General features: G+C 31.5%; 1 protein-coding gene across 1 annotated transcript; it reads right to left on the bottom strand.

The window, feature by feature from the left end:
* Positions 1-11,383: 11,383 nt before the first annotated feature.
* On the bottom strand, positions 11,384-12,630 carry LOC131036805 (tuliposide A-converting enzyme 1, chloroplastic). Its single transcript, XM_057968792.2, has one exon. The coding sequence runs from the start codon at positions 12,450-12,452 to the stop codon at positions 11,511-11,513; it is 942 nt and encodes a 313-aa protein (XP_057824775.1). The 5' UTR covers positions 12,453-12,630; the 3' UTR covers positions 11,384-11,510.
* Positions 12,631-14,049: the final 1,419 nt, after the last annotated feature.

Raw genomic sequence — 14,049 nt, forward strand, 5'->3', positions numbered from 1 at the left:
CCTTTTTCTAAATGGCCTACCAATTGACATCATATACTACACAAATTTATACAAAAATTAAAACAATTTTTTTCTTAATTGACCTTCCACACCTCTTCAGAATAGCCATTGCATAACAAGGTTCTATGAGAGCATAAAATAATTTGATTATTATTCCAAACAATTTAGGAACATATTTACAATGATAAGGAGTCTAAAATGATCAAATAGAATACCGAACCAATGAACCAAATAGAATATCAGACAATAAAAAAATGTAGAATAATATATATTAGATACAATAACATTTCCCCCTTAATACATTGGTCTTGCAAATGTATCCCAGAGAAACTCAAATTTCACCTTGTCAAAAGACTTGGTGAGTATATCCATAATTTGAGAATCAATTGAACAATATTAGAACTAAATGTGGTGATGCATCAACTGCTCTCAAATGTAATGCTATTCAAAATCAATGTGCTTCATTTGCTCATGAAAAAATTAGATTCTTGACAAGCTTCAACACCCCTTGATTGTTGAAATAGAGAATTGATGGTTGGTCTTCTAAAATGTGGACATACCAGCTAGAATGCGACATAACCAAATCACCTTACACCCAACTCTTCATGTCGCATGTTTGGACTACTGGAAAATTCTTAGGTTTAGCGTTACGTATTGCCTTTTGAAAATCTTGAAACCCTAACTTTCTTGTTTCCCTTATATCATGTTATAATTAATTGCGGACTTGCATTTCCCGATTGCATGTGGTTTTAGTAACAACCTAGGGTCTTTCATTCGTTTAAGTAATCGAAATTGAGTGTTATCACTTTAGGTTCTACCAAGTCAAGTATTTTATATGTATATTTTAAGTCTTTTGGCTCCCATATTCTAAGCCCACGAACCTGTCACCCTTTAAATCCCTAGTAGGCATTAACTGTCCACGTGTGCAAAAAATGCCTTTTAAGTGTTAGGCCTCATCGTTGAGGCTTTCACTTTTATTGGGAGCTCCTTCGAGCACCAACAATCCAATGTTGAGTTAAATTATTAAATTTGAATAGGTTATCAACAATTGAAAGCCCCAACAATTCAATTTTGAATTTAATAAAATAATTATTATTGATTTTCTACATGCATTCTCATTAAAGTCCTAATTGATAGGCTTATTCAATTTTGAATTTAATAAAATAATTATTATTGATTTTCTACATGCATTCTCATTAAAGTCCTAATTGATAGGCTGATTTTGAAAAACATCTAAACTTTCGAATAATTTCACATTTTTCAAATCCAATAGATGCACCACATTCTATGTTTGGCATACTATGGGATTTTAAAAAAAATGAATTTCATAAAAAATTTACCAATTTATGATGGTCAGACATACAAGTATTTATATTTTTTAAAAGATCTAGTAAAAAATTCATGACTAATTATTATGCCGAAGGCGTCTCCTACTATGGAATGCACCGGCTCAGTTTTGCAGATCTATGGTTGATACTTGCTCTTAGGCGTGCAAGACGATTGAAACGTCTGCAACCGTTGGATTTATTCGGAATTGTTTTCACTTATTTTTTCATAAAAGGATTTCGCTTATTTTCTCTCACTGTAATCAATGCCTCCCGTATTGTCTTACATGTCGTGGACAAGCTAATTTATTGCATCAACGGTGGAACTTACTCTAAACGGAATGCAAGACGATTGGGATGACTAGAGTCGTCGGATCGTTTTCCTGTGGGTTTTTTAATTATAAAATTATAAACCTCCGCCAATGTTTTTATTGCTTCGCATGCCAATGACGGAAAGGACGGATCGTTTTCCCGTGGGTTCTTTTATTATAAAAATAAACGTCCCCCAATGTCTGACGGAAGGTACTTACACAGGTCATTAGAGAAATGTGCGATATACAAAGGACTTCAAATTAACAAGTTTTTTTATTTTAAACTTTTTAAACTCACCTAACTTTTCCCAAAGCTACGTGCATGCAAGTTTTTGAATATTCATTTTAAAATATATAATTATTTCTTGATATCTGTTTGTTCTTTTTTGTTACCATCTATTTTCTTTAAGTTCTAACTTTTATTATTATACATTTTAATATTATTATATTATAATAAATATAATATATGAATAATAAATTATGTCTAATTTTAATTTTAATTAATATTTTTTTATATTATAATCTATGATAAATAAATAAATGATTTTAATATAAGTTATATAAATTTTAGTAATAATAATATTTAATTTATATAAATATTAAATAATTTATTAATAAATATATATTTTTTAAATAATGATATTATTAATAGTTATTTTATTCATATATATGTTGAATTAATTTTTAATTTAATTTTAATATAATTTTAACTTATTTTAATAATTATTATATCATAAGTATAATATATAAATAATTGATTTTTAATATCATATAAAAAAATTAATAATAATATTATTTAGCTTATATAAATATGGAATAAGTTTCTAATAAATATAATTGTTTTTAAAATAAAAAAATTAATAATCATTATTCATATATAAGTTGACTTAATTAAATAGATAATTTATGAATTAATGTTTCTTTTTTAAATAGGCTTCACTTTATTTTTTATTTTTATATAAGCTTCACTTTATTTTGCATTGGCATATTTCCAAAAGTAATTTGTGATCAAACATAAACCATTCTCTTGCTTAAGTGATCTATACGTCACAACATTTTTTAATATATCGTTTTATTTTGTGTCCCACCTTATATTTATTTATTTTTAATTTTTTAACTTAGAATCTTTTCCACAACATCACTGGTAATAAAAAAAAATTAATTAGATGAGATCAAGATAAATAGATTTTATTTTTACCATGGTTGTAAATATGCACTCCAACTACTTTTATTTTCTCTCTTTCACTCATTTAAACATCTTTATATTTAATAAATATTCCTTTGACCATTTTTATTAGCTCTGTTAGATTTCACTTTCACCACCACAATTATAGGTAGTTGTAGATATGCTTTCTAACCACTTTTGTTTTCCCTCTTTCACTCATTTAAATGTCCAACCATCAATTTGACCTTTTTTATTTAGTGTTTATTTACAAATATTTATTGATATAATTAGGGATGATTAAATTAAAGTATTAGATTTAAATTACAAATTAACAATTAATATTATTTTATAATTATATCTAATATTATATAATAGTTTATAAATAATTAACATTATTTATAATTGTAGAAATAAATTGAAGTTATTAAATTTAATATTATATGATAAATAATAAATTAATTTAATATTATTTTGTAATTATTTATTTATAAATTTAATAATTTATTATCAATATAATAATAATAGTTATTTTAGTTAATAATTTAATATATATAATATAGAGATATAATAAATAAATTAGATTAAATTAAATTAAATTAAATATGATATTTGAATAGATTATAGAAATAAATTTAAGTTATAAATTTAATATTATTTTGTAATTATTTATTTATAAATTTAATAATATGTTGTAAATATAAAAATAAGAGTTTCTTAGTTAATAGTTAAATTTGTATAATATAGAGATATAATAGAATAAATTAGATTAAATTGAATTTAATATGATTATTGAATAGAAAAACAAAACTAATGTTAAATTTTTTTAAAATGTGATTATCAACACTTAAAAGTTATTAGAACAATATGAGGTTGTATGGGTCTTAAGAGTACTTGAACTCATAATGTATCACTATTCGAGAACACGTTTAATGGTATCTTCATAGTAATAAAGCTTACATCATCAAAATAGTATCTTCATTCTCATAAGGTTGTATGTGAAACTAAAGAAAAACAAGTACAAATAACATAGCATGGTGTAATTTAAGACTTCCAAAGGTGAGAAACAAGTACAAATAAGAGAAGTGAAAAAGAAGATAACAAGATCAATTGCAGCAGAGTCAAACCAACATTTATATTTTGTAGCTTCATACATATTTAATGAAAAATGACACATCCTATGCAATTTGCAAGTATCTTCATCTGTTGGCACTCTCTTTCTACAAAATCTAACTTACCAATTAGTACAACTATGAATGGTATGGCAAATATTGTAGTTGCAAATATTTTATGTTTCGATCCCTCATATGTTTTCTCTTTCCCTTATTCACTTCATCTCTCTCTCTCTCTCTCTCTCTCTCTCTCTCTCTCTCTCTCTCTCTCTCTCTCTCTCTCTCTCTCTCTCCTCTCTCCTCTCTCTCTCTCTCTCTCTCTCTCTCTCTCCTTTTCTCTTTCCATAAATCTCTATACCTTTCTCTCTTTATCTCCCCCTATTCCTCTTCATGTTTCTATTTTTCTATCTCTACTTCTCTCTATTTGTCTATCTCTAGATATCTCTTCCCTTCTCCCTCTCTCTGAATCGTCTTATATATCTATATCTCTATCACTTTGTCTCATCATCTCTCTCTCTCTCTCTCTCTCTCTCTCTCTCTCTCTCTCTCTCTCTCTCTCTCTCTCTCTCTCTCTCTCTCTCTCATTCTCTCACTCTATCTCTCTTCCTAGACCTCTATATCTATTATCTATTTACCTCTCCATGTCTCCATATTTATTGTTCCATCTCTCCCTCTATATCTACTTCATTATCTCTCCATATCTCTCTACCTCTATATATCTCACCCTCTCTAGCTCTATATATCTTTCTACCTCTCCCTCTTGCATTATCTCCCTCTCTATATATTTATCTCTTTCATTTGTATATATATCCCTCTCTCTTGATCTCTCCCTGTCCTCTCCATATCCCTCTCCCTCTCCCTCTCTATTTATATATTCCTCTATATCTATACCTCCTTACCCCCCCCCCCCCTCTCTCTCTCTCCTTATTGCAAACATAACATCAGGTTATTAGTAATGGATCCTTATCGTCTCCTTGATTCAAAGATTTTTCTTTTGTCTTTTTTAAATCCTTATAAATAGATGCATAGTGTATTTAACCCTATTAATTCTTAATTGAGACCTTTTATATCTCTCTATATATCCCTCTATATATCACCCCCTCTCTTCTTCTTTATTCATTGAGGTCCCTCTTTCTCTATCTATATATCTCTGTGTATATCTCCCTCTCCATTTCACACACCCTCTCTCTATATTTATCTCTCTCCCTCTATCCACCCTCCTTTTCTTCTTCTCCTCTATCCCTATGTGTCTCTCTCCCTTTCTCACTGTCCATATTCTCTCTAGAAATCCTTTACTTATTTATCTCTCCCTCTCCAAGCCTCTTATCTCTCCCTACCTCCTTTTCCCATATCTTCCTCCCTCCCTCCTTCCCTACCCCCCCCACACTCTCTCTCTTCTTTTATTTCCTCATATCTTTGTCTCTTTATCACTCCCTCTCCCTCTCTATCTTCCTACATCAATCTACCTTACCTCTCCCTCTATATCTCTCTCTACCCCTCTATTTCTAGATATGTCTCCCTCTCTCCCTCTTCCTATACCTCTATACCTATATGTTTTGTCTCTCTCTATCTCTCCATATCCCTCTACTCCTCTCTTTATATCACTTCCTAGCACGATCCATCTCTTTCCATCTCTCCCTCTCTCCCTCTCATTATACTTATCTCTTCCACCTCTATGTCCCTTTGTTTTATCTCTCCTTCTCATTCTCTCTATATCCCTCTTTACCCCTCTATCTCTCCCCCATTCATCCTCTCTCCTTGTTGCAAACATAACATGCTCTTGTTGGTAATTGAGCTTGATTATATTCCTAATTCAAAGAATTTTTTAATTGTGTTTAGATTGATGCATAATTGATGTGAAGCTACTACACAAAAAATTCAAAATTTACTCCAATTGTCCTTCTATGCTTATTCGGTGTACCCATTGCACACCAAGGTGCAATTGCTAGTTTAATTAGAAACAAATATATGGCACATATGAGCATGTTTCTTCTACTAATATTTAAAGTTTCATTAACAATGTAATGTTTTGTTTGTACTTAGTTTGGTTAGACATACACCATTTTTTAAATCTTTTTCCTAAAAATTTAGCACTACGACATTGAAATTTCAAATTTTCACCAAATAGATTTACTCTTTATTTCTGAAAATAAATTATCTTACAAACTACATTCAATATGCTACAAATTTTGTTCTTAAATATTTTTCAAATTATGTTGATGAGCTATTCAATTTTTTATGTCTTGAAGTTTCCTAGCATTGTTTTTCTGAAGTTGCGTCACCACTTAAGGGCCTAGTTTGGCCCCTCAAGATCCTACACATACCCACGATATAATAGTATTCTTGAAATTAGACACTTCAATAATAAATATTGCAAAATATTTATTACTTAGCATTTGATTGCACATTATCATAATTGAAGTAGTTGATTTTTTTTCAATTGCTAAATGATGATTGGTTGGTCATTTCAATCATATTTGACCTTGACTTCTTACTATATAACAAATGGTTACCTAAAGATTGAAAAACCCTCATGCACAATTTTTTTTTCAATTTTTTTTTTTACTACACATCATAGAACACTATCCTTTGTGATTGATTCTACATCGAGAAAAAATGTCTGCTTATGCTTATGCCTTGGCACCCTTATTTCAACGACCTCACTAAATACTTTTATGTTTTCCCTAGTCTTCATTGGCTTCCAAACCTTACATTTTAGTTATAGATCAATTTGATCTTAGGAGCAACCAAAAATTCTTTTTGGTGTTTTTTGATGAAAAAACAAGTATACTTAATTTTTATCATACTAGTTACGTATGCTCGCATTCTTGCTCACTTCTTGATATTTCAAATAATATCCCTATCAATATTGTTTGGAAAGTGATTAGTGGCTCTTGGATTTTGAGAGTCATCTACTCTATTATACTAAGCGTTATGAAATAGGTCATGTTGTTGTGGATTTACCTACTTCAAATGTAAAATGGATAGTTAGAACCCACATGGTGAAAAAATCTCTCTTCCATCAATTTACTATTTGAGGTCTTTTGATAGAATTTAATGATTATTTTAAGCCTTCATAAGATTTGAATATTCTCTTTGTTGCACCGAATTATTTTGAGAAATCCAAAGGAGCCTCCATGGTGTAGAGATCTCTCAATTTGGTTAGTCAAGAGTCTAAAGTCATTTTCTCAAAATGAGGTTATGATTCTAACAAAAGTTAATGTAATAAATGGTGGTTCTCATCCTTCTTTGTGACTCTTCCCATTCCAACCTAGCCAAATACGAATTCAAGGAAACTTTTGCCATTGAAATATTGTACAAAAGATAAAGAAAGATACCAAAAAACAAGTTAGATCCACAAACATGTTTATTTATTTTAATGTCAATTTGGAAGTGAATAGTGCAAGACATCATCAAAATCTTGCGTGTTTTCTCGCCTACTTGTTGGATTTTATTGTATGCCTATATAAGAATGTTTCATTTTTTAAATTCCTTATTATAATCTTACTAAGTCTTTTACCTATAGCTCTACCATTTTAAATATTATTCTTTTAATAAAGGACATAGCTCCCTACATTCTCATATATTAGCAAAAAATCCATATAAACAAACATAATTTCATTCTTTAAAATAATTAAAATGGACATTTAACTATCTATCTTAGATTACTTAATTATAAATATAATAATATATTTTTATTGAAATTTTTTATAAAAAAAAAAATTTAAACATATAACTTTTTATTAGAAAAAATTAAAATATATAATTAATTATTAATTTATTATATTATTAATTATCTTTAAAAAAATATAATAATTTTTTTTATAAAATATATATATTTTTAAAATATTTAACTTAACCTGCGGCAGGACGAACGGATGAACATGCTGCAGATTCTGACGGGTGCATGGGTGCAGTAAAGGACACGGAGCACAGGGATGGGGACGGTGCAAATTTTCGCCATCTTATTGTGGGCTGTCACAATTTGTTCTGACAGTCTGTTGAGCAATAGCACCAGTCACTGTCCCACAAAAGTTTTCTTCATCGGCTTATGTACAACTTGCCCTTCTAAACAGCATCAAATAAAAAAATAGAGGACAGACGGGCAAATTTTAGTAGCCAAATTCAGTACGTTTGCCCCAGCCTCCATTCTCCACAGCGACCACACCGTGCCTCTCTGTCATGCATTTCACTGCACCACATCTTCTTCTGGTAAAATAAATAAATAAATTCTTCTGACTGCAAAGATGTCGTTGTAAAATTTTGCAACACAGGATAGATCTAGCTAGGAAAATAAAAACAAAACTTTCAGATCTAATACACATAAGAAAAAGAAAGAACAGTTAAAAAAATGAAATTGTATTAATTTATTGTTATCTTTACAACATGCAAATTTATACAAAAATAACCACCATAGACCACTGCTGCATTAACAATATTGGCAGTGAAAGAGACAGAGCATGCTCTGTCTGTTTTAACAATGCAGAATGCATGCATTGTTATTATCCATAAATCAAGACAGGAACAGACGGTTTGAAAGTGGGCTAACACAGCCTTAGTTGGAGTTAACATTACTCCAACAGTAGTGCGTCATTGAATAGACTGTTTTTTAATGAAAGATTACTTTAATTAAATTGAATCGATTTCTCTTAATTTTTATTCTCTGTCAGAGAAGATTATTATGGTTTGATGAATGAATTGATTGTTTTGTTTTTTAAAGAAAGTTTTTAGATTAAAATAAATGGAGGAAGGGCCCCAACGAATACTAAACGAAAGTTAATTTCTTTTTTTTCAAAAGAATATTATTATAACTTTATTGAATGGATTGATTTTTTTAATAAGAGAATATTCTTATAATTTTATTAATTGGATTGATTCTTTCTTGAAAAAAGTTTTTTTTGTAATTTCATTGAATGGATTGATTCCTTCCATAAACTAAAAGTTTAAATGAAATTACACTTTATTAAGTATCTCTAATTTTAGAATAATAACATCAATTATTATATATTACAATGTTTATACTAATCATGTAATTTCATCAATTTCAATTATTATAAATTGGTGTTGTAATAAGAATATAATAATCTATATCTATTTTCCTTTTTTTAAATCAATTACAAATTGTTTGAATGATGATTAAAATTTGTTAATAAAAATATTAAATAATTAATAAAAATATTGAATAATTAATAAAAATATTGAATAATTAAATAAATATGTAAATTTGATAATAAATAATATTAAATAAGTAATAGATTTAATTTTTTATTGATTGAATAGTCTAAATTTTTATCATATTTTTAATTTATTTGAGTAAGGTAAAAATAGGTTTTGAGGAGGCCCTAAACCCCAAACAACAAATTTTAAAGGGATTTTAGATGTTAGTTGTGAAAATTATTTCATTATATTTATATAAATAGTGTTAATGTTTTGCAATATATGATGAATCTCTATCAACTTAATATTGATTTTTTAACAAAATACTTCCTAAATTTTGTTGCAATCCATTAATACCTTCTCCCTACCTCTCATGGCTATTGTAAGCTTCCATGAAGATAAATTTGTAGCAAAAAAAAATTGTTGACTAATGTTTGAAATAGATTATTTCAACCATAGGTGTGTTGTATAGATAGCATTCATCTTAATATAGTGAGAAGATTCCATCAATTTGTATTATACACAAATGTAGAGTCCAAAAATTAGTACTAGCAATTAGTATTACATCTAAATTTCAACTATTATTATAAAAAGATAATCTCATCCAGTTAAAGGCACAAACTACAATTTTAATCTATCTAGGCTGCACTGTTAGAGTTTAGTCAACCTTATTGTAGGGTCACTCATTTGGATTGTTAACAGATAAAGTGTGAATTACTACTATTCTTCCTCAAATAGTCATAACTGTGAGACAAGAAGCTTTTGTAAGATTTTTTGGGGAAATTGTATGCTTGATATAAGGGTTAGGTGTTATATATGCAAGCTAACAACATATGACCTCTCATATTATCTTCAACTTTTCGTTTAGAATTTTCTTTCTAAGAGTAATTTTTTTAACAATGTTTTTTAATATATTTTGGAGATAAAGTTAACAGATGACCTAGTTGTGAAGGCATGTGATTAGTTATTATTTTAGATTCAGGGTGATTTATAAGATCTACTCAAGGGTTTATCAAGATTATGTGACATTTTTTTGAAATGTTCATATTTTCTAGAGGGTATTTATTTAAATTTAATCTTTATAATAAGAATATAGATAAACATAGGCTGAATATTTTAGTAACTCAAGTTTTCAGTAAACAAATAAAAGATTTTGCATGTGAATCTAAAGAAGCAAGTGAATAAAATTAGAGAATATATAAGAAACTATACATTCTCCAATATCTATACAAGTATACATTCATATAAACATATCAACTAGATTATTCCAAAATTTACCTTTGAACTAAGTAGATTGTAGAGATATTTGTATTAGACATACCCAAGACATTTGATAGAATTTTTTACTCAAGTTTTCAGTAAACAAATAAAAGATTTTGCATGTGAATCTAAAGAAGCAAGTGAATAAAATTAGAGAATATATAAGAAACTATACATTCTCCAATATCTATACAAGTGTACATTCATATAAACATATCAACTAGATTATTCCAAAATTTGCCTTTGAACTAAGTAGATTGTAGAGATATTGGTATTAGACATACCCAAGACATTTGATAGAATTTTTGTCTTGTTTTCCATATTTCTTGACATTAGTAAAAACATAATTAAATTTTATAATCAAATATTAAAACTTGTTTTATTTAAAAGACTGTATTATATAATGAACATAGTCCTTACCCTACTGACAGGACTCCCATTTGCTCTAAGTTTATAAGGTCAAACCTAAATACTTCAAATTTTGAACTATATCCAAATATATAAATATAAATATTTTAAATTAAATTCATGTTTCAAAGGTGGTGTTTAATCTTTCTATTTTATTATTAAGATTATGTCCTAAATGTGATTTTTGCACTCAAATGATATGGAAATATTCATGTCCTACAAACTGCCATTTTGATAGACTTTGAACATTGTTGTTACCGTATCAAATGATTATCTAAAGTTTGGCAAAACCTCATGGAAGGCAACTTCAAGGATTTTTAATTTAATTTTAAGAAAACCACTAATTTATACATCAATTAGTAGGATATGAAACCTAGGATCTGAATGCTTCCAGGCGAAACCTCTTGAAAAGCATTGTTTTGATGCTTACTGGAATATAATTTATAATTAAATAAAGGATTGTGTCTGAAACCTGAATCTCAAACCCATTAACCATTGGAACCTGCAATAAAATTTCTGTTCCGAGCGAATTGCTATCTTACCAGTCCACCACCGAATACATAAAACCTACACTCTGTCTATCAAACACAGTGCTGCTTAAACAAATGTCCTCAGATCTATGGCAAGCGAGTAATTACAAAACACAGATTATGGAAACAACCCCCAAAAAAACAGATATTCTAATCATTATGAAAACGCCATAACACTTATTGATCTGTATACAAGCACAGCTTATAACAAAAGAAAAAAACCTGGGAGTCACAGAATCCCCTAACTAAGAAGGGATAGCAGGAGTAGAGGCAATGAAATCAGAAATGCGCTTCATCATCAACACAGCATTAGGGCACCGAAGGTCGTTGAGATGAAACACATGCGCTTCCTCCTCAGCGTTCATAAGTTCCGCCTCTTTTCCTGCCTTCCTCAGCGCCTCGTAGTACAATTTTCCCCTGTGCTTCAACATATCCTTGCCCGCGACCACAACCAGAAGACGCCTGTAAACAAGCGAAGACAGAGGAGGAGAGCGCGGACCAATGGGGTTACTGAAAGGGTGGTCTTTATCTGCCCCATCGGGCAACGACAACTTCCACAGCCCATCCCCAAACTCAACCATGGCTTTTGATTCGGGCCCTAATTCAAGGATCTTGTCTTCTCCACCAAAGAAGGGATGAATTAATACCGCGCCCTCGATGCACAAGCGCCTCCAGCTTTTCTCAGAGGCCAGAAGACCCAATCGGTGCACAATATTGGCCCCCGCACTGTCGCCAGCAATGAAACACCTGCCCAGATCTGCTTTGGTAGTAACTGAAGGATGAAGGGTGTCCGAGTCGAGCCACTCGAGAGCACAGAAGCAGTCGTCATAGGGTATCGGGAGACGGTGCTCTGGCACTCGCCTGTAGTCCACTGACACACAAATAACTTTGGCCTCTTTTGCTAGCAGATTGAGATAGTTGTGGTATGTGGGGGAAGCGGCCGATTCAATGGAGAAGCCCCCGCCATGGATGTAGACCACCAACGGAAGCTTTTCTTCTTCGGCCCCGTTTGGAATATACAGCCGCACATAAACGCCCTTGGTTGCGTCCAGTGTGGTGTCTTGGGAGGCCACGGGCACTCCGCCGTTTTCAGGGGGCACAGTATCCGTGCCCATGCAGCGTTGGACGCTTCCATCCTTGAGGATTCGGAAGAAAGGAAAGAAATCCACTCTTGTTTCTGACGCCATGAGGTTTCGTCACAGTGTCTTCCACAACGCCGATGTCTCTAGTTCTGTTCGTCCCGGCATACCCCACTTGACTCTCTGCACACATTAACTCATAATGAATGTGCCTTTGCTTTACACCGGAAGATTTGGTCACGCTCCATTAGCTTGTCAGACTGAAGGGACAGTATGCATTTATGTCCATTCATTATGTGAGAAAAGGTGATTGTGATAGTGTGGTTTCTTAATAGAACGTATTTATATTATTGTGGCTTTATTTTACTTTTATCGATTTAATGAGGTTGTATTAGCTTGTCAAACGAGAAGAGCTGGTGTCCGTACAAAATGCATTTATGTCCATTCATTATTTGAACTTTGCTTCACATCGATTAGCGTGACCACGTTGGAGTAGCTTGCCAAACAAAATGCATTTAGGACCATTCATTATGGGAAAATATCTAGTCATTGCTGATGATGTGGAGGTACTATTAACAATTTGATTCGTTATTAGATTATATTCTTATTTGAACATGAATTATCAATAAATAATTGATAAATGGTCGGTATTTTCTACAAGAAGTCAAACTATGATATTGCTATCAGGGTTCAACTACGCAGTTTTTGAGTCAAACTCATTGACCCATGTTTCATTAGTAGTCGTTCACAAGAACCCATCTCTCATGAGAATGGATGGTCCACTTAGCACTCGGTTGTAGCTATTATGGCTCCAAAATGACATGTCTTTATATGATGCCTAAGGCATACCATTCAAGTACGACAAGTCCATGAGAGCGACGTTCCCAGGACCCACAGATGACATGGAGGTATTTGCGGTGGCGATGACATGGATGATGATGTCGGTTTGCGTTTGACGGAAAAACTTTCCCACGATTAACATTTTCGCGGTCGTTGTCACCAGGATGCGACAGTTACATCGGGCGAGGCAGTTAACATACCACCGGCCAGGTGGTTTACATTTTTGGTGACCACCAGTTTTGATTTTTTTTTTTTTGAATGGCCACGCGGCTTACATTTTTTGGGTAACCTTCTTTATTGTGTCCACGAGTCGACTAACATAGGCGGTCACATGTTATGGGCACAGTTTTCAATTTAAAAAAAAAAAATTTGAATGAAAACTCGATTTCGCAAAAATTGAAAATATATTTCGTCCGGGAGCTGCATGCAACACATAGTGGTGGAGGCTAAACAAAATATTTGACGGTGTAAATTCATGTTGATTGTGGCATGACAATGTCCCTGGTTGAATCACTGAGCGAAGGAGTTGCGCTTCAATTGTAGTTATAGGTATGCATTGTCAAAATGTTTGTGGCTTCGAAGGGGTGGACAAAAGCCGAACGCATGCATAACACGAGTTGTCTAGGTATATTGTTATCGCTTGTTAACACGCGGGTTTTTTCATGTGTAGGGAGGTGGTGCCTCATAGCGCACAAGGGGGTGGTACGATTCAAGATTGTTGTATAGGGTTATGGCGGTATCGGTAAATTCAAACCCTAACAGATAACGATAGTTTTATGATTCCTTCGTCAACCTTGTGTTTTCGATTGTAATTTTTTATATCATTTTTGCATTGCAGGGGTGGTTGTGAGTGTGCCCTCGGGAG

Source organism: Cryptomeria japonica, chromosome 5 (genome assembly GCF_030272615.1).
Source record: "Cryptomeria japonica chromosome 5, Sugi_1.0, whole genome shotgun sequence".
NCBI lineage: Eukaryota > Viridiplantae > Streptophyta > Pinopsida > Cupressales > Cupressaceae > Cryptomeria > Cryptomeria japonica.